Here is a 22,479-nt window from a genome sequence, read left to right on the forward strand (position 1 = left end):
TTTATGCTTTTAATCAGGGAAGAATGTGGCTTATCCTGTCTGGTGATAGACGAGAGGAAGATAACACAGGGAGCTCATTTTGTGGAATTTCTGAGTCTCATTTCCATTTGCACAATACTGAAACTGCTTGGAAATGAGATGCAAACACCCCCTCCAGCCACGAACAGCCAGTCCTTTTCATCTCTAGCTAGACATGCCACACTGTGTGCTAAAATGACATTTCCAAGGGAACTGTAGTGAGTTAGCAGAGCTTATCCGTGTATACGTCAGCATGTAAGCTCTGCTGTGACACCAGTGACCTCAGTCCTGCCTCATCAGCTCAGTGACTGCCGTGCAGAGGGGAAGAGCAGCGATCTGTCGCTTCAGAACGAGCAAGGGGAACGGGCAGCAGAATGTCTCCAGCTTGTAGGGGCTGGCTCACGTCCAGTTAGGGACATGCAGAAGCAGATAGGCCAGCGAAAACTGGTGTCATTTAGACCTTTTCACAGCGGACTTAAAATTTGTATTCTTGTGCCACATGTCACAGAAATTACTTTCTCGGTAGTATACAAGCAATAGAGTTATAGAGATAGTGAAGAATGTAGTTCAGCTTATCTAAATCCGTTTACATCTACGGTACTTTCAGTTCGGCTACAAGATTTACAATCTGATGACAGGCTAAATGGTAATTTGTGCCGTAGTAGGTTGGCAGAAATTGAAAAAATTTCTTTGAAGATAATCTGAACTGATGAGGTTACCAGAATCTTTTGTTTACTCTTGACACACAGAGACGTTGTGCAACATTTTATTGTGTTCACCAAAGCAAACAGGAGTGGGGAGGGGGAAGGTAAGGAGGGTGGGGGTGGGAGAGACGAGAACATATAAAGGGAAATTGCTTGTGCCCGTCCTGTGTTTTTATTTCACGTTTTCCACAAGGTCCGTGAATGCAGAATGAAGCTGTTCTTCCTAAGCTGCTTGCTGGTTTCTGGCTGTCGCCAAGCTGGGGCAGTGGACAGGGAGTACTACATCGGCATTACAGAGACAGTGTGGAACTACGCACCTGGCAATACCAATGTTGTATCTGGACAGCTTTTTGCAGAAGAAGAGTAAGTAAAATGGATTACCCTAGCTGAGTTTGATTTTACAGCCTCGTCTGCTTTAGACACTAGGGCCAGACTGAAAACCTGGTGAAAGCAGTGAAGTGAGTCTTGTTGGTGTCAGTGGATTTTCTGTCAGATGTATAGGGACTTTGGGCTTTTGCCTGGCTTACTTGAGAATTGCATCCCAATGCTCTGCTAATTAAAAGCATTGGAATATGTAGGCTTTTTTGTGATATTTTTGCAATAAAATATTTACGAAGTAGAGACAAGGAAAAGGCCCTGAATGTCTAATAATGTTTAATTTTGAATGGCTAAGGTGCCAGTGCTGAAAAGAAGACTTTTGCTGTTGTGTTTTTAAATGCAGAAGTTTGATGAATTTAAAACTTTCCTGTTTGGCACAGGTTTCCTTTTTAGATATTCATTGTTGGAAGTGATCATTTTCACTGGTGCAGCAGCACAGCTGGGTCCATACATCCACAGTGGAGGAGCTGGGTGGCTGGTTACATGGCAAGGAGGGTCCTGTGCAGAGTGAGAGCGATAAGCAGGATGAGGATACGCGTGGTGAGGAGGAGGGGAGCACCCTGAAGATGTGAATAATCAATAAAGAAAACTCAGACATAAAAGGCATCAGAGAAATATTTGGGAGAGAAAAAAATGTTCCATTTTTTCTCAGTCCCTTTAAAATGAAATAGGACTATACTAAAATAAAAACTATGAAGATAAAAATTAGAAAAACCTCAAAAATACAGTTCTTGTTTAGTCTGTAGATGAGTGATTAAAAGATTTCCTGTAGTTTGTTTTCTCTAGTGAGATCCAACAATATTTCAGCCATAATCTGCCGCTTCTTCAGGCATGAGATGAAGCAGTCAGCTTTTTGTTTCTAGCTCATAAACTGAGTGACGTGTAAGATGGGACCAGTGATTCAGCAGGCTAGTAATTCTGATAAATGGTGGAAGCTGGGCATCTTGTCTGAAAATTGCAGATCATTGTGGTAATAAAATAGGCCACCACCATTCACTGCACTTTCACTGCTTTGCTCTGTGACAACCTGCAGCATGCTAAATTGATTCCACTTACTCAGTGGTGGTATGCCTGCAATGGAGCTGGTCCCTTTTATAGTATTTCTCATTTGCAGCTTCTCCGATCCTTCTTCTCTTCCTGAGCAATTCAACTATGAGGCTGTGCTTGTACAGAGATTGATATTTACAGAGGCAGGGAAGAGCAGAAGGGAAGAGTGAGGTGTACCTGCTAGAAGAAATACTCTACAATTCAATGGTAGCTGTTTAAACAGTTCAAGAAGAGCCATAACATATTCATTTGATTTAATTTGTGGCTAAAAAGCTTCATGCACTCAAAGGTCCAGTAACTGAGCCTTTGCAACTAAGTTTATGCTCTCCACGTTTCATGGAGCTCTGAACTGGCATTTTAATTGCACTCAGATCTGTGCTTGCCAAGGCACAAACAATTCCCTTCCCCATGTGCTCAAGCAATGCTCAGCCTTGTGGGAAATACTTTGCATTTTTGGGCAGTATTAACTTGCTTCACAACATGGGAATATGAAACCAAGTTGGCTTTGGTCTCTCGTTGCATAAGATGAGAAACCAGGAGGCTGCTGAACTTCAGGCAGTGTTGCCCTGTCTCCCAGGACTGCCTCCTTCCGGAACAGGTTTCCTTCCACAGCTGGTGCTCCTGAAACGGGCAGGGAAATGTGCAGGAGGGTTTGTGCTCAGAGAGACCCTAGAGTCTGGGCTAACATAATCCGCCAGTAGAAGCACTACTGGTTTGAACAGCCAGTGCTGGCAGTTTCTCTCACCATTGTAGTTAGCGAATATAAGCACTTTTTCCACACAGATAACTCTTAGAGACTGAAATATTTCATGAAAGGTACCTGACCCTCAGCACAGGCAAAGGTTGCCTCCAAAGCCATTCCCAGCTGATCATTGTCAGAGATATATGGTGACCTCTCGCCGGTGGCTGGTGGTGCTTGGGCAGCATATCCATGACAGCTACGCAGTTCAGGGGTCTCGATACCATGTGTAGGAAATACCACCTCCGTCAGTCTCATTTTAACTCGTGGGCTAGGCTATTTCCTTGCTGACCAAGCTCTCATTTTTATTATAAGTGTTTCATTAACGGAGAGGAGCAACGGTGCAATAATTAAGGCAGCTAGTGGTTGAGGAGGTCATTGCTAATTCCCTGCTGTCATGTAACCTGTTTGTATATTCTTGGGTTGAATCTGTTAAATGAGACTTTATTAGGGTAAATCCCTATCAAGCTCTGAGTCTGTGATTCTGCTTCCTCTATGACTGGTGGCAAGCTGAGTGCTTGGTCTCATTTCAGCGCTGTGCATGCTCGTCCCCTGCCGTGCACACACTGGCCAATAGTAGCACCTTGTAGTTTTACTCCTGTCCAGACACCTTAAATGTATTTTACAGCTGAAACGTCTGCTCCTCATTACAATGGAGCAAGGACTATGCAGTCAACATAATAGTGTGATGATGGAAATTATTATTTTTAACAGCCCATGGAAAATTATGCAGCAATTTAAGCATGCAAATAGAAAAGTTTTGAGAAACAAGAACTATTATTTGTCCTGTTCACATGGTCTCAAATTTGCCTGAAATTGTATCATATACCCTTTTCTTCAGTCTACAAAACAGGCAGGAAAAAAATCAGGTTGATGCGTCATATTCAAACTCTAAAGGGGTGCCTAACTTTACAATAAGAGACATATTTGCTCCTAAGCACGGATATAGTTTTGCACAGCGCTACAGAGGCTTGGTCTTTATTTGGAACCCTACTAATTAACACCATTCAAATATAAAACGAATAGCTGACACTACACATGCATTTATGTGTTTTCTTTACAGGCAGGCCGAAGTCTTTCTCAAAAGAGGACCACACAGGATAGGAAGCACTTACAAGAAGGCTGTCTACACTCAGTACACCAATCATTTATATGACGTGATAGTTGACAAACCTTCCTGGCTGGGATTTTTAGGCCCTGTCATTAAGGGAGAAGTTGGAGACTCTATTATTATTCATGCAAAAAACTTTGCTTCCAGAAACTACACGCTGCATCCACATGGTGTAAGGTACACAAAGGAAAATGAAGGTAAGCTGGAGTCCATTCTGTGCCAAATTTATCAAAAGTTAATCATTCCTCTGAGCGCAAGTAAGAAGACTGGCCAAGTAAATAACGATTCAAAACAGGACGTAATCAATTTAAAATAGGAGCTAAAAAGTTTGGTAATTTTTTCAAGAGCGAAATACAAAGCCAGAAGTGGAATTTTTCAAGGTGGCAATTTTAGATCAACATTCACCTGAAACAAGAGAATTTATATTTCATCTGAAACAAGGGTGTAAAGGTATATAAAAGATGCAGGTATTGAGGATATCTAAAGGAAAAATTGATGTTGTTGTGAAGAAGATATTAACAGTGGTAACTTACAGTTCCAAGTTCTTAACACTAAACTTGTATATATTGTATATAAGAAACAGAAGAATTTCTTAAAATGGAGAAACAGCTACTGCTTGATAATAAATCAATGAGATGAAAGTCTGGTACGCTTTATGATGTATTGTAGGGGTGCTATTGGGGTTAGTGATGATTTGCCCTTGCAATAGCTGGTCTTGCCACATTCAGGCGACGGGGGATTTTCTGCACCAGACGGCGCCAGAGTGTGGCTGTTGAAAGCTTTATTAGTGGGCCTTAAAAACAGTGTGTGAAGTTGTCTCAAAAGCAGTCTTTAACACTTTTCCGTTAGAAGAATTTATAAAGTATCAGCCTAACTGCTAATATTTTGTGAAGTTTTTCATTATAACTAATATGTGGCTTGATATAGACACATTCTGTGGGAGCAGAACAGTGTGTAACGTAGTAGTCCATGCACTTTTTGGAACAACGTTTACATTTTTTTTTTCTGCTGTTCTTATTCCAATGACACCTATATTCCTCGAGGACATATGCAATATTTTACAACAGTTTCCAAAATTAATATTTAACAAATGTTTTACCAATATTTAAATTGATATCTTTTCAGCATAAGTACGTAGTGCCCTCCTAATAAATTAAGGACTAAATTTAATGTGCCATTAATCAAATCACTCCCATGGAATTCAAAGGCAAATGAAGAAACTCCTAAAGAGAAGGAAAAGATCTACTCGCGTGACTTTAAAGATTTTTTTTTTTTTACCTGTATTCAGATTTTCAGTCCATGTTACTGCAACGTGTAGTGAACTTTAAAGCGTGGCAGATGCTATCCTGACACCATAATGTGAATGTGTTGTGTTAATGGTGGCTGTGTGACATTCTTCAGGTGCTTTTTATCCTGACAACACCAAAGATTTGCAAAAGAGAGATGATGCTGTGGAGCCTGGAGGTCAGTACACTTACATATGGGACGTGACAGAAGATCAAGGTCCAGCTGAGGGAGATGAAGACTGCATAACCAGGGTTTACCACTCCCACATAGATGCACCAAGAGATGTTGCCTCAGGGCTTGTTGGGCCTTTAATAATTTGCAGGAAAGGTAAACCATGAATAAATAAGTAAATAAATAAATATGCAAGATTGATAAATATCAGTGAAATAATTTACTGAAAGAGAATAAGATTATCGTTAATTTTGAAATAGCAGCTTTTTATCTTCTCAATTAGCTACCTTTCAATAGTATAGGAAGTGGTTTGATTTTGTGTGTGAATATAATTTGCAGAATACTTTGTCTACAAATCCATACGGGTGAGATGTGTACGTGCTAGTAATGAAGAAGGATGTGTAAATACTGATGTGAGAAACAGATTTACTGTAATCTTATCACATGCAGTATTTATTCTTCGTAAAGTTATTTTTAGTAGATGTCAAAACCAATTTTTGTTTTCTGAGTGTGTCTGTAAGTTTATGTGTACACTCACACTTAAGAAAAGTGGCAAAATATGAAGTAAACAGTGACCAGCCCTACTGATACTACACTTCAAACCGGTGAAAAGATAAGGTTGGTTGCCAAAGGCTTTGACTATACTGCTTTCTTTTTCAGATACAATGAATAAGGGCAGTGACACACACTTTGATGCTGAATTTATCCTTATGTTTTCTGTGATGGATGAAAATCTCAGTTGGTATCTAGAGGATAACATCAGGACGTACTGTTCGGAGCCTTCCAAAGTTGACAAAGATGATGAGGACTTCCAGGAAAGCAATAAAATGCACTGTGAGAGAACGTTATGTTAATATTGCTTGTCATTGATATGGCGAAGTAATATTTTTATGTGTTGTCTCTTTTAAAGATGAACTGTAGATAGGTGTTTTTTTTTAAGTAGGGCTTTTTCTTGGAGGTTTAAGAAAGATCCTTTTAAATAAGATAAAAATATAAAAGTGATGGCAAGTATTGTACAATCAAACCTTTGGAGTTGTGATATAAAATTCTGAGGGGCCAAGAACCTCTTTGCCAGCATAATTTCCCAGGTGCTCTAAACAGAGTTATGTTACTTTGTTCTGTTCCTTAGTCCTGAACTCTGTACTATAATATCGCAGTTTAGAAAAACAATTTTTCCTGTTCGTGTGGACAAAGAAGATGCCTTTGGCTCTGGCATGGATTCCAGAATCATAGCAGGAACTGCTGGTCACGGAGATAGTTGTGCAGATGAAGTGTGTGTCTGAGATTGGCTCACTTTTCAAAGGTGCAGAGTTTTGTTTCCGGCCTCTTTCTAGTTTGACGAATAGAGCAATGGTTGTATGTAGGTCTGTGAAGGCAACTGTAACAACTAACATGTCTTTTAGCAATCAACGGGTACATGTATGGATACCTCCCAAACCTCACGATGTGTGTGGAAGATAAGGTAAAATGGCATCTTTTTGGCATGGGTAATGAAGTTGATATCCATTCAGCCTACTTTCACGGACAGACCTTAATAGAAAGGCATCATCGAGTTGACACCATCAGCCTCTTCCCAGCCACATTTATTGATGCTGTCATGATACCAAGGAGTCCTGGGGAATGGCTTCTCAGCTGCCAAGTGAATGACCATATCGAAGGTACAGAATAAGTTCCAGTGATCAGAATCATTTTTAGCTTGAGCTAACAGTTTACTGAGTCACTCTAGCAGTACTCCTGACCTGGTTGTAGGCCAGACAATATCGTCCTCTAGGTAGCAAAACCCTCATAGTAATTGAAATGCCTAGAAGTGTATTAGATGGGCTTGAGCATGTAGCCGTGGAAATCAAGGAAATTCTTACGTATAATGGAAATTGTTATCAGTTGGCAGCAATTGGCACAGCTGCACTTCTGCAAGCCCCAACTTTAGACAAACACTGGCATGATATTTGCCTCTTACTGAAGGTAATTAATCACCATTTTCTATTTGCCAGTAAAAACCCTGGGGCTCATTCCATGTTTGGGTAAGAGCCACAGGACAGGTAGGCTAACTTGCCTGCTGACAAAGACATGTTCTGGAAGGTGCATCTGTATCTTACTGTATTTCCAGGGTTTATTAACCATATGAAATACTTAGAAGCTAATTTCACACTTTCCTATGATCTATATCCCACTTTTCCATGATCTATATCCCTGTAAGTAACTCAAAGAAGTAGTTTGTCACAAAAGTGGGAAGGAACACAGAACTCAAAATGATTCTCCAAGAACTGAAAATTCTGATATAAAATGGAGTATGTTTAACCTACAGATTCAACTACAGAGAGGTTATAAGTTTTGAATAGCTATCCTGTCAAGCAGCGTCTTGATTTGGTTGAAGCATCCTGGGCAAGACTTCAATCATACAAATTGGCCTAATCCATAGCTGTGAAATGGCTCTCTTTTTTATGTTATTTGTATCTCCAACAAGCAGCTTTGCTAACAGACCTTTCTCCTAGGGTGCAGAGACACAGGAATTTCACAAGTAAGCTGTTGGTTAGATTTAGAGGGAAGATGGCCAGTCTGGTAGCACCTGGCCTTGACTGCAGTGCTAACTGACAGTACTGTTTCCACTCCACCCTAATCTTCTCTGTAACCACCATGTCAGCTACAGCTTTACAAGCACAATCCACTTCACCGCACCTGTCTGCCCACTGTAAATACCGTGGTTGTGTTTCTGCATCCTAGCTCAGCTGGTATGCATTCTTTTACATTATTCATCTTCTTTTTCATTCACGATTTGCATATCTATCAGTGGTATGAGAGCTGTCCGGGGGAGAAAACAGCTATTGAAAGCAGGGAAAGAGAAAACAAAGTGTGCTTCATTCTCCCTGGTTTTCTCTACCTCCTCTTTTCTTTTCCAGGTGGTATGCAGGCCCTTTTTGAAGTAAAAGATTGTAGGCAATCCACAACAGTTCACAATGAGAATACAAAGATAAGACAGTACTTCATTGCTGCTGAAGAGATCATCTGGAATTATGGCCCATCTGCAATGAACCATTTTACAGGAGAAGAATTAATTGCTGACAGGTAAATGCTTCTAATTAAAGAAGTTTTACTTTCCAAGCAGAATTTATATAAACATGCTAAATAAGGTAAGCCATGTGGTAGAACTGACTTTTAACCAGAATTTCTCATTGTCCTCATCTCTTCTTAATGTTAATGCCAGGATATATGTCAGACCAAATTAGGTCTATTGTTTTCCTTGCAATCTTACCATAAATTTTGCTGTAATGTTAGTAGCTTCACTGGGTTGAAGATGAATCGTAATGTCATATGTAGGCAGTGATCTCTGATGATTTTAGATGGTTGGTTATTCTGAGTTAGAGAACAAAGCTAGGATTTCATTATCATCTCCTTAGCTGATGAAAATCACGCTAACAGCATCTCATCTAGCAAATGACTTGCATGAGGTACCTTTGCCCTTTGCTCTGTGTTTACGTATTTAAGACCTGGATCAATTCACTGAATACATTGATTCCTCAGATTTTTCATCTGTGAGTTAAAGAACACTTACCTGCTCTACAAGGGGTGAGGCACAGTTCATTGTTTGAACAGTGCATGTAAAACATTGAAAGGCCCTTTTCGAAGAGTAAAAGTGTAGACTAGAAAGTGTAGACTAAATCTTCTCACTTCCTATTTGGATGGTACGTATTCTTGCGGTTTGTATCTGCTGTTGTTAATGAATTATCTGTAACTTTTAATAAAGAGTAAACCAGGTTATGAAATGTTGACTAGAAATCATTGTCAATGAGTCTCTAAGCATGCTGGCTTTATAAGGACAACACAGCACAGCGTCTTTTTCTTAAAGAGAAGTTAGTGAAGGATAATGGATGCCTGCACATCCTTATATCGGACTGCATATAAGTGTGTGGCCGAATCACTGAAAGGACACCCAAAAGACAAACTCAGCACATCATACCGCAGAAAATAGGGTTGAGGTCCTGACTGCCTTTGTAAAGCTGAGCATTATGACTTGAACTGTTTGCATCTATTGCAATTTGTTTTACACAGTGAGTCTCGCATATTTTTTGAACAAAGTGAGACAAGAATTGGTGGCTCTTATAAAAAAGCTGTTTACAAAGAATACACAGATGGTTCTTTCACTGAATATAAAAAAAGACTAAGAGAGGAAGCACATCTTGGACTCTTAGGTAAGATATCTAAAATTATTTCGTGTCAAAGATTTGTGAGACTGAACTATAACTGCCACTGGCTAGCCAACAGAGCGCCTCCACCTCCAAGGGCCCTGGAGTCTCCCTGCCTCCTGCAGATGCTGACGCCTGTGGCTTCCTCCAAGAGACACCCCAGGGTGTAAGCTCTTGAAGGCAATGCTGTGGTGGTCCCCACCTTGCTTATGGGAATACGCGTTGGTCCCAAAGGTCAGGCTCTGAATTACAGGGCCGGGCTAGGCAGCTATAGCCCTCTTTATAACTTGGCTGCTGCTGGCATGGCTCTGGGCTGAGTTTGAGGTTTGCACTAACGTCTGTAGGTCCCTTTCCAAAGGGAGGAACTGTCCTGCATGTCACTGGGCCTCCATGAGGAATATGGAATGGATTAGTCCAGTTGCCGCTGGGCTGCCCTGTGATTCAGGCCATGTGCCAGGGACCTGTCTGTGCCCCACATACACACACCCTTATGTGCTCCACATAAGCTGAGGAGCAGATCCCCATGCAACGAGAAAAGCAGCCAGCCATTGAGTGCTATAAGCTCATGATGATCTGTACATCATCTGATAGAAACATCTTGTAATTAGACCATGTGCTCTTTTCTAGGACCTGTTATCAAGGCTGAGGTGGGTGAGAGCATCAGGGTGACCTTCCGAAACAATGCCAGCCGCCCGTTTAGCATTCAGCCCCATGGTGTGAGTTACCGCAAGAGCGACGAGGGGGCACTGTACGGTGCTGCCTCCAGAGGTGCGCCTATAGATGAGGATCCTGCAAGCACCAGAGAACAGTCATACATGTTAATGTATTAAAGGTGATGAAATAAACGATGTTCGTTAGGCATAATTCCTAACGTTGATTTCTATAATAGGTGCTGACTGTCCAGCCTCTCATGTGAGTCCTGGTGCTACATTTACATATGAGTGGAACGTGCCAGAAGCTGTGGGCCCCACAGATCAAGATCCAGACTGTTTAACCTGGCTTTATTACTCAGCTGTGGATGCAGTCAGAGACACCAGTTCTGGCCTTGTGGGTCCCCTCCTGGTGTGCAGGAAAGGAGCTCTGCTTCCTTCTGGGAAACAGGTCAGTCAAAGATTTAAAATGGAAGCATTTGTGTTGTTGTAGCTGAATCTGCTTTCTCTTACTGAATTGTGCCTTCAGGGCCTGCCACATTAACAACTTCTCAGCGCCACCTCCTCTCCACATCACAGCCTCACCCATGTGCTGAGGGGAACGCATAAAATGAAGAAAGTCGGTTTGTTTTTTGTTTTTTTTTTTTTTAGAAAAAAGCAAAATCAGTCTGACTCCAGATAGGCAGACACTGCATTGTGAAACCACCATCGCAGTGAGCAACCACTGGCATTCAAGTCTCAGCTAGGATGAGAATGACTAGAAAGACATAGAGACTTTAAAGACCAAAACACACATTCATTTATTTCCAGAGATGGTCCCTGGTGGTAGAAAGAGCATTAGCAGCAGATATCTAGTCACCAGATATAGCAACTAGAGAGTTGTGAGATTATCAGAAAGAAGTATCAATGTATCCATCTATCCTACTTTGTGAATTATACTCATAGATTAATATGCGCATAAAATTTTTTTCCTGACATTTTCTGTTCATCCATTTCTATTTTCCTTTGTGCTGTTTGTTCTCAACAGAAGAATGTGAACATGGAGTTCTTTCTACTCGCCACAGTATTTGATGAGAATCTGAGCTGGTACTTGGATGACAATATTTTGATGTTTACACTAAATCCTAATAAAATTGACAAAGATGATGAGGACTTCCAAGAGTCTAACAAAATGCACTGTAAGAAAATTAATATTTCGCCAAATATTTGTTTCTACAATGAGGGTTTTTTGTGATCTCATGTTGGAGACTGGGAAACCATATAGTAGCAGAGACATTTAAGTCCTTTCCATTGGAAGCAAAACCATGTTTGAATGCAATTCAATTTCAGCTAAATATGGTAGTTCAAAATATGCCAACTGTTCAGTCTCTTGCATGGCAGTTGAGCATTTAACACTGTTATGTACTGCTGTGAGCAGACGGAAGGAGGAATTAGGTCTATAGCCTATGTGTAACTCCTACAAATGCAATCAGGCAGCAAGAGAAAACCGACCTCTGCCCTACAAATGCTGTAGCTGAAAGGAGAATTTTCACAGAATTGCAGAATGGCTGAGGTTGAAAGGGACCTCTGGAGGCTGTCATCTCTGGCCTCATGCTCAGGCAGGGTCACCCAGAGCTGGCTGCCCAGGACCATGTCCAGATGGCTTTTGAGCACCTCCAAGGACGCAGACTGCACCACCTCCCCGGGCAGCCTGTGCCAGTGCTCGGTCCTCCTCACAGTGACAAAGTGTTCGCTGATGTTCAGAGGGAACCTCCTGGGTATCGGTTTGTGCCCGTTGCCTCTGGTCCTGTCACCGGGCACTGCTGGAAAGAGCCCGGCTCCTCTTCTTTGCACCCTCGCTGCAGGTATTTATAGACGTAGGTGAGATCCCCCTGCGCCTTCACTTCCCCTGGCTGAACAGTCCCAGCTCTCTCAGCCTGTCCTCATAGGAGAGTTGCTTTCTTGTCCCTTCATCATCCTCGTGGCCCTGTGCTGGACTCTCCAGTATGTCCATGTCTCTCTCGTACTGGGGTGCCCAGCACTGGACACAGTCCTCCTGGCGTGGCCTCACCAGTGCTGAGCAGAGGGGAAGGATCCGCTCCTTGGACCTGCTGGCAGTGCTTTGCCGAATGCAGCCCAGGGTACCGTTCACCTTGTTTGCAGCGAGGGCACATTGCTGGCTGATGTTCAACGTGGTGTTTACCAGGACCCGCAGGTCCTTTTCTGCCAGGCTGCTTTCGAGCTCCATTTGTGTGAAGCATCTCTACAACAGCAGCTGCAATCTGACCGGCTGGCAACACCCCTGCTAATACAGCCCAAGAGACCATTAGCCTTCTTTGTGGCAAGGGTGCATTGCAGGCTCATTTTGTGTCAGTGGCTGAGTCCATATTCCTTTACCAGTACTGTGGCCCCCTTAGAATGACAATCTTGGCGTCTTCAATCGGGCAGAGCTGAGTTTCACACTGATCATATTTTGGTACTGTAGAAATGCCTTTCAAGTTTCATGTGAAAGACCATTTTTATGTTTAGTACTGAGTCCTGCAAATAAGTCCTAATCTTTAAACATATTTACTTCTGCTCTTTCTTAAATTTTGCCCTCAGGAGCATTTTTACTATTTATAGAGACTTGATACTGAGCATTCAGTGGTACCTGTGAGGCCCAGGCTTTGAAAGTTTTGCACAGGAGCAGCTAGAAAGTATTAGTAACTCATACTAAACACCACTTCAGATTGTCTCCATCGTGTGGCCGGAAGGCATTGCAGGCTATAAAGCAGTATGCTTTATGCATCCTGCAAAATTGACACGTATAAAGCAGTGGGAGTTCTAGCTGGTCAAGTGATTTACCTGTGGTTTAGACTTTGAAAAGTAGAAGAGTTAGAAAATGTTTTTAAACACTTGGTTTTAAAGTTGTTTTGCTTAAATTGATTCTCTAGTTTTGCCAATGTGATGAAGTATTTTATTATTGATATTTCTGTCAGTCTAGGGTATCACATTACATCTGAGGTGTGTATTATTTGATCTGTATTGAAGAATTAAGTAATGTGTTAACCAAGGTGGGTTTTTGCTTCCTTAAATTTACTACAGCTATTAATGGTTTTATGTACGGAAATCAGCCTGGTCTTGAGATGTGTAAAGGAAGTGTGGTTTCCTGGCATTTGATGGGCTTGGGGTCAGAAGTCGATGTCCATGGGGTATACTTTTCAGAAAACACATTCATAACTAAAGGAACAAGAAGAGATACCGCAAATCTGTTTCCACATACATTTCTTACAGCTATTATGAAGCCTGATTCAGAAGGTAAATGTCTTGTTTGAAAATCCTGTTACTAGTTTAGAAACTGTTTACCTATGAACATTTTATGCTTGGAGACAAGCTTCAAATAGCTGATATTTTGATCCTTTGGGTGCTAAAACTATGTACAGTTGTGTTTAAAGGGCAGCAAACTTGCGTTCATAGGATGTAAGATATTAATGCAAAAGCCTTGGTTTTTCTAGCTTCCGTGTATGCAGAATTTTATTACTACACAAAGATTTTGGATCTTGTATGAGCAGTAGCCTGTGTCTCAGTCTCTAAACACCAAGTCAACATAGGTAGTACAATCTCAAGATCTACTAACAACAGATTTTTGTCCTCAAGTCTTTGTTTCTTGTACGGCCTCTAGGAGTTTTTGAAGTGTCATGCCTGACAACAGATCACTACACCGGGGGCATGAAGCAGAATTATGAAGTGAAACAATGCCATTGGTGGAATGTAGATCTATCTATGTATTTGCATGAAAAGACTTACTATATAGCTGCAGTGGAAGTTGAATGGGACTATTCTCCTACCAGGACATGGGAATTTGAGCGGCATCAACACCATGAGGAAAGGTACTTTGGAATATATACAAGGGAAAAGTGCGAAAAAGCAAAGGAACAACTCACTTCTCCTCCAAACCTTTTCCTCCTCCAGGCAGTTCTAGACACGCTTTCTATGTATTTTTAGGGCTCATTTGAGTTTGTGGTCCTTCTCCAGTAACGTTGCCATGTAACTGTGGGCCAGACAGCATGATCTTCCAGAAATGATCCAGCAGAAATCTTCTGTGGGGCAGCTGCAGGTTTTCGTGAATCCTGCATAGCATGTGTACGTTCATTATTTACTGATGTTGGTACAGTCCTTGATGTGGATTCTTAAAACGTTCATTAAGTTGTAGATACAATGACTACTTTGTCCTGATATTTGATTACCTACAATATGTAACATGTCTTTGTCTCCTCTTTACCTGTACTCTGAGCAAGGTCCTTTTTTACTCCTCTCAGTTTCATTAGTTTACACAACATAAGTTCACGACCGAATCCATTCACTACGAAGGCTGTCACCTTGGTGTTTTATTCCCAGTATTTGAATCTCCATGACAGGGAACCAATGGGATTAAATAATTCATGCCAATTAGCAGAAGAGGCTAAACAATGAACTGATGAATTTTTATATGTTCCACCTTTATAAGTTCATTTGAGGTTAAAGTAGTAGCTTGTAACTGCCTACAGTTTTTTATTGACTTGATTGTATTTTCTTTTTCTCTTTCCTCAGCTTGCTAGCACGTTTCCTTGCCCTGCGCACCATAGTGCACTCTTTCATAGGTCTAACCATAAGTAATATTGGCAATGCTGTTATCAGACTTTTTTCCCACTGTCTCTAGCCCCCATGATCTCAGCAGAGAATCAGTCCCTCACGTTTCATGTCAGCAAGGCACTTAATCTTTACAAGTTTTAGGCTTCATTTCAGATCTGCAGAAGTCACTGGGGGCCCTATTTTTCAGTATGCAAGTTGCTGGATGACTTCTTGCAATTTGAAATATCTGCCAGACCGAGCACTCAGCATTTACTCCACTACTATATAGACTTCATCTATTTATTGTGGTTTTTTAAGCTTCCAGGTTAAGAGAAACCTCCCAGCCTAACAAGAATGTTTTCTCCTGTTGAAGATACCAGTGGTCTATGAGATTACTGTTTCCCTGAGCTGGATTTTTGTTTGCTGGTTAATTGCTATACCTGCAGAAGATGTTTGTTTTAAAATATGTGAAGAAACGTGCAACATATTCTTATCTCTATGTTCTTTTTTTTTTTTTTTTCAGCCCTGGCAACCCATTTTTAAATAAAGACAACAAATTCATTGGCTCAAAATACAGAAAAGTAGTATATCGCGAGTACACTGATCAGACATTCAGTACTCCCAAAAACAGAACAGAAGAGCAGCAGCACCTGGAAATTCAAGGTATAGTCATCAGGAAGTTCAGTTTTGAAACGGGAAAAAAGCAGTGAAACAAAACAAGATGATACTATTTGAATAACACTGAGTGTAGTTCTACCTGCACAAAGTGCCTAAACCTACATGAAATTGCTACTTTTATTATGGTGCTTTCCTTGAAAGATCACATTGCTTGCTTTACAAGAAAAAAAACCCTTCTGTTTGGCTGCCCGATCACAGGTCAGTATTTGCAAAGTCAGCATAAAACTGGGCAGCAACATCCAAACTGACTTCAAATAACACAGTAGGTGCTCGGAGCTTTTGAAACTTAGGCCTCTGCTTAGACACCTAACTTCAGCTACTCAAGCTGGCGTATCACAGTGAATGACATTATCCATGTGTAGTTTTTAGTTGAATTATAAGCCAATGTTGTGTATTTGAACGTAACAAACACTCACTCTCTCTGATCTTTTGCAAAACCGTGTTAATCTTTCTTTTCAATCCAACAGGGCCACTGCTTATGTCAAATATTGGAGATAAAATTACCGTAGTTTTTAAGAACTTGGCATCAAGACCTTATTCTATACATGCTCATGGAGTGAAAACAGACAGTTCTGTTGTTGCTGTAACTAACCCAGGTATCAAAGCATCCATGTTTATTTCTAGCAGGTAACACCAAGCCTTCCAGTAAGGTTTAGCAAGCTTTCATTTTAGGGTATCAGGAAAGACTGCTTTTATTGGTTTGTTTGTTTATTTTTACCTCAGGTTCTTAAATTTTTGATTATGACAAATATTTCTACAATCAAAATGGCCCTGGAAACTCTTGCTATGTATCCTAGCCCTTGACAGATCACTAATGTTTTGATGCAGCATGGCTGCACCTTTCATGAAAGCAAACAGATTTGGCTATATAGGGAGAGCATAGCTTATGCTAGCTATTAGTTCAGAAGTTCCTCTGCGATCTTTACAAAAGATACAATTGTTTTTATTAAGTATGGGAAACTGGACAGTGCAGCCACAGGAAAAAAAGTTGCCAAGAAGAGTCAGGGATCTGCAGACAGGAAACAACAATAAGGGTAGCCAGTGCAGTAATCGGGAGGAGGAAGTTCAAGGCAAATATAAGCTGTAAACTGAGATAACACTGTTTCAGGATGACCTCTCATAGGTCAGCACACAGAAAACTTCTAAAATACAGCTATATTTATTTAATTCAGGTGAAACAAAAATGTACGTCTGGAAAATCCCAGAGAGATCTAGTTCTGAGAGAGGAGATCCACACTGTATTGCATGGGCGTATCACTCAACAGTGGATGTCATTAAGGTATATTATGAGTACCAATCTAAAGGGTTTTGTTCATGTCTTCAGCACAGGTATACTTACAGCAAAAGAGAGATCAGTTTGAAACCCTTTCTGCTTTCTCTGTCCAGTCATTCCCTCCTTTACTGTACCTTTGAATTTAAATATCTCTGGAATAATGGAAGAAAGTCAGGGCAGAATTTGAGAGTCACAGACCTTCATGTTCTTGCTCCCTCGTTCTTCTGCTATGCTCAGAATCACTCAGATTTCATTCTTAAACCTAACACTTTAGAGCTTGCTCAATATCTAATCAGTTGTGTGTGGGAAAACTAACACGCAACTGTGGAACATAAATCTGCCATTTTTGCAAGCACCCATTAACTTGACTAATAATTTTTGATGGAAATCAAGATATTCTTTCCTTCACGTTACATCAAACACAAATAAAGTGCCAAGAACTATATTTTGAATGGAAACCAACCTCAAAATCCTAAAACCTAAAAAGGATTTGGAAAAAAAAAGACGATCAAGAAATTAAAATTGAATAAGTGTTTATTTCTAGCACAAGACAAAAAAGAGGCAATTACTCTTCACAGTCCATTGAACTTGATCCATGGGTAGCAACAACAGTGAAGAAATAACCTTTTTTGTCTGACACTGGCTACCTTTATTCCCAGATACTGGCAGCTGTAAAAATAGTAAGAGGATTCATGTCTGGCATTAAAAGTGCTTCTGCTTAGTCACATCTTGTAATTATATGGCTTTTCATTTGTAATTTCAGGACCTTTACAGTGGATTAATAGGCACACTTGTTGTGTGTCATAGACATTATTTGCCATCATTTCATGCTAAAAAGAAAGTTCAATTTGCTCTTCTTTTTATGGTTTTTGATGAAAATGAGTCATGGTACTTGGATGAGAACATTAAAATCTATTCTACCAACCCGCACCTTGTTGACAAAGAGGATGAGGAATTCCTTGAAAGCAATAAAATGCATGGTATGTTTCCCAATTTAATGTAACTCTGGAAACTCTGTAAAATTATGTTTTTGAAAGTACTGCATATATTTTGACTTTCTCATTCCCTCTGACTTTGCAGTTCCAGGGCGGAAGGCCTGAAAAATTTCACTCAAACTATTTGAACACACTGTTACTGCCACTGAATGCCTTTTTTTTTTTTTTTAACCCTATGAAAAAATGGTCTCACATTGAAATTTTGAGGAGACAGAATCAAAATTAATTTGAAATTTTGATTTGATGGCAGCAAACAACTGTTCTGGATGATTTGGAGAGGCAATGTGCATTCTGAAAGCATGTCCTGGTAAAGTTTACCCACTACACAGAGCTGCAGGAAATGCAGATCTTTAAGAACTACAATATTAGCAATAGTGTACAGAAAGGAACTTTTAACTATGTCTTACTTTCTAGTTAAATATGGACTAGAATCAGACCCATTCATAATATGCTGTCCAACTGTGGTTTTTTCGTATACCATTCAAAGCTGCTACTTTTGCCTGGCGTTGGCTATTGGAGAATAACAATACACAAAATCTTACTTGTTTTCTGTGTCTTGCTCTTTTCCTCTTTTTAGCCATTAATGGAAAGGTGTTCGGGAATTTACATGGTCTGACTATGCATGCTGGAGACAACGTAAGCTGGTATTTGATGGGAATGGGCAATGAAATAGACATTCACACAGCACACTTCCACGGCCACAGCTTTGAGTATAAGGTAACAGATCCTTTCCACTCATTTCTTGCTATGTTAAGAATGAGAGGTAAATCAAATACCAACGACTGTAATCTCTGGTGAAAAGTCAGATGCTGTAATATTAAGCGTGAGTTGTAATTTGACCGTAAAGTTTTTATGCCCCAAATCTGTATTTGATCAACATACAGGAGACAGAGAATATCTGCCAGTAGCATTTGCTGACCAGTAACCGCACAAGTGGCTTTGACAAGGCAGCTGTGAATTTTTATGGCTGCGGTAAAACAACAACTGTAGTGTTCGCTATTTCCACTTAGTTGCTAGTTTATTAATCTTTTAAGCATGACGTGGATGTACAAAGTGATGCTTCTGTAGAAATGACATACAGAAGATGTCTCTTCACTCACCTGTGATTAAAAAGTTGGTGAGAATATGCATAAAAGGTAGCTTAAATTACTGCCATCTAGTAATGCCACACTGTTTAACCATTCCTTGTGTCCTGAAGCAAACAGGGGTTTACAAGGCAGATGTCTTTGATCTGTTCCCTGGGACATTTCAAACTGTGGAAATGACCCCACAGAACCCTGGAACCTGGCTGCTACACTGTCATGTTACTGACCACATCCACGCAGGCATGGAAGCAACCTACACAGTGCTCCCCAAGGAAGGTAGGAGCTTATCTGTCTCAATTATGTTAATTATGTTTAAAAATGCAGAATGGGGGTCACAGACAGGTCACCGCACTTGGAACCAGTTCAGACATCCAGCAGCGTTTCATGGCTAAATATTGATGTCTGGAGGCCAGAATGTTGCAAGCTACCCAATCATACTTGCCTCAGCACTGCTGTTCAGAAAACAGAAGTGGCTGAAGGACTGGATGTTAACTGACTATTGCTTCAGCTTCCCATCAATTAATTTAAAATTACAGATTTTTATTTAAGAAGAATTCTTCATGAGACAGAGCATTTCTGTACCTGAGAAGTGCCAGTAGTGTCAGACTCCCTCTCAATCTTCATTTAAACCAAAAAGAACCATTGGTAAATAAAGCTGAAGTCATCATCCCTAACAGTTGAAGTACTGAAAAACTAAGATAGTGTTTTCTTTCCAAAGGACATGTTTTAGCTTTACAGACACTCTTGCCTTGCTTTAGCAACATTACCTGTGAAAAAAATGGAGTCCTGAAGAATTCTGAAAGTTCTTATTTCTACAAAGTTAATGCAATTTTAAAAGCAACACTCTCCTATACTCAAAAGGGACAGCATAATAGGTATGCATTATAGTTAACTGACAGAAAGAGAACAGCAGGAACATTTCAAATATGTACATATAGATACACAACTAGATACTGTACAGGTGCTTCTATAATAAAACCAAGGACTGGAATGTTAAACACAATCTAGTTCTATTTTATAAACGATTCTCATTCACAGAATACATTGTGCCAAACTGGCACAGAAAATAAAAAAGTTGACTTAGGAGTATACAGAAAGACATGCAGCAACAGACTATAACCTGTAAAAGCAGTATGTTGGATTTTTCATGATCAGCCATCTAAAGTGCATTAAAATGTACCCTTCGGTCCATTTTAAAGCTGTTTTCAAATCTGACTCACAACATCTAGAAGGTCCTGGGATCAACTGCTCTCATTTTGGACTCTGTTGTTCATATGCATAGACTGTTCTTTTGATCAGCTGTGTGTAACAAAAGCTGTTTTCCCCCTTACAGACAAACAGTCTTTGTTCCCAAGATTATTCAATCAGTTCAAGTGTAAAGGTATGGCAGGCACACTAGAATGCTGAAAACATTTTACCACAGCTATTCTCCAAGGTCTACCTTCAGTGAAGCGGTTCCTGAGAAATAATATCTCCTGGACAATTCATCGCCACGTGTTTTGGAAGATTTCATTTGGTGGTCCGTGACTTAACAAAAGGGTCGTGGACTAAGATAGCTGAATGGATATAACAACTTATAAGTATCTTTTCCTCTAAATAAAAATAGTATCTTGCAAGCTAAATGTATAGTAGGTGATGCCTAATGGATGTTATTTAACTTCTGAGGAACATGGAAGAGCCAAATTAAAGGTACTTTTTTTTTTTTTTTTTAATGTTTGTAAATAACCCTGTGTAACAGCAAAATTTGTTTTAGGTATTGTTTTGGTTTGGCCTGGATAAATGCCAGGTGCCCACCAAAATTGCTCTGTCACTCCCCCTCCCCAGAAGGACAGGGGAGAAGAAGTACGATGAAAGGCGCAAGGGTCGAGATATGGACAGGGAAAGATCACTCACCAATTACTGTCACAGACAAAACAGAATAAACTTGGGGAGAAAAGGGAGTTTACTTCATCATCAATCAAATCAGAGTAGGATAGTGAGAAACAAAACCAGATCTTAAAACACCTTCCCCCCCCCCCCCCCCCCCCAATCTCAACTTCACTCCAGTTTCTCTACCTCCTCCCCCCGAGCGGCGCACAGGGAGCTGGGAATGGGGGTTATGGTCAGTTCACGACACGTTGTCTCTGCCGCTCCTTCCTCCTCAGGGGGAGGACTCCTCACACTCTGCCCCTGCTCCAATGTGAGGTCCCTCTCACGGGAGACAGTTCTCCACAAACTTCTCCAACGTGAGTCCTTCCCACGGACTGCAGCTCTTCCTGAACTGCCGCAGCATGGGTCCTTCCCACAGGGTCACAAGCCCTGCCAGCAAACCTGCTCCGGTGTGGGGTCCTCTCTCCACGGGTCTGCAGGAGCCTGCTCCAGCGCCGCCTACCCATGGGGTCACAGCTTCTTTCAGGCATCGACCTGCTCTGGCATGGGGTCCCTTCCATGGGCTACAGGTGGATCTCTGCTCCACTGTGGGCCTCCATGGACTGCAGGGGAACAACCTGCCTCATCAAGGTCTTCAGCACGAGCTGCAAGGGAAGACTCTCTGCTCCGGCATCTCAAGCACCTCCTCCCCCTCCTTCTTCACTGACCTTGGTGTCTGCAGAGTTGTTTCTTTCACATCGTCTCACTCCTCTCTCCTCACTCCCATTTTACTGCAGTTTTTTTTCTTTCCTTTCTTAAATATGTTATCACAGAGGTGCTACCACTGTTGCTGATTGGCTTGGCCTTGGGCGGCGGTGGGTCCATCTTGGAGCCAGCTGGCACTGGCTTTATCAGACATGGGGGAAGCTTCTCGCAGCTTCTCACAGAAGCCACCCCTATAGCCCCCCCCACTACCAAAACCTTGCCATGCAAACCCATAATAGGTATTTGCTGTCACGTTTTACTAGTCAGGTATGTTAGTAGTTATTGCTTGGAAAATAGGAATTTGGTTATCGCTTTCTCCATAGGTTCACACTTAACATATATATACTGTCAGACAATTGAACAGCTAACAAAATAGTTGTATTATTTCTGTTGAGGTATTTTATAATTTTATCCAGTAACTTCCTTCAAGATAGCGAATTTCAAAGATGCAATGGTTGAGGGATCATGGTTGCACAAGATTTTTTGTTATGAAAGTAATTACAAGACACACAAAGTTATGCTGAAACAAGCCTGAGGAGATTTAGACAGTGAAGGGCAAAATTTGGTGACTCCTATACCGAAGAGCTTTGCTCTGATAAAACAACTCCTGCAGTGGAATCATTTTGCTGTTAGTTATGCAGTGCAGACCTCGGCAAATTCAGAATTTCTTGATAGATGGAAGCATTAGTACATGAGTGATGCTGGTCAGAAATGAAAGCAGTAGGAGCAAGTATCGTCGTACCATCCAGTGGCATTTTAATAGCCCAATTCCACACATGTTAGACCTGTGTCAAGCAAGAGTGAAGGATGTTGTCACGGTTTAACCCCAGCCAGCAACTAAGCACCACCCAGCTGCTTGCTTACTAACCCCTGGTAGGATAGGGGAGAGAATCAGAAGGGTGAAAGTGAGAAAACTTGTGGGTTGAGGTAAAAACAGTTTAATTGTAAAGCAAAAGCCATGCATACAAGCAAAGCAAAAC

The 22,479-nt window shown here is 41.0% G+C and overlaps 1 protein-coding gene across 1 annotated transcript; it reads left to right on the top strand.

Annotated features, from left to right (window-relative positions):
* The first annotated feature begins 882 nt into the window (after nucleotides 1-882).
* On the top strand, nucleotides 883-20,508 carry CP (ceruloplasmin). Its single transcript, XM_075418503.1, has 19 exons — nucleotides 883-1,085; nucleotides 3,950-4,194; nucleotides 5,399-5,611; nucleotides 6,116-6,289; nucleotides 6,859-7,113; nucleotides 8,353-8,518; nucleotides 9,503-9,642; nucleotides 10,264-10,404; nucleotides 10,526-10,737; nucleotides 11,314-11,464; nucleotides 13,350-13,562; nucleotides 13,927-14,134; nucleotides 15,379-15,518; nucleotides 16,001-16,129; nucleotides 16,706-16,812; nucleotides 17,570-17,786; nucleotides 18,379-18,518; nucleotides 19,000-19,162; nucleotides 20,220-20,508. The coding sequence occupies exons 1-19, from the start codon at nucleotides 931-933 to the stop codon at nucleotides 20,291-20,293; spliced, it is 3,243 nt and encodes a 1,080-aa protein (XP_075274618.1). The 5' UTR covers nucleotides 883-930; the 3' UTR covers nucleotides 20,294-20,508.
* The last annotated feature ends 1,971 nt before the right edge of the window (nucleotides 20,509-22,479 follow it).

The sequence above is a fragment of the Opisthocomus hoazin genome, chromosome 4, assembly GCF_030867145.1.
Source record: "Opisthocomus hoazin isolate bOpiHoa1 chromosome 4, bOpiHoa1.hap1, whole genome shotgun sequence".
NCBI classification, from domain to species: domain Eukaryota; kingdom Metazoa; phylum Chordata; class Aves; order Opisthocomiformes; family Opisthocomidae; genus Opisthocomus; species Opisthocomus hoazin.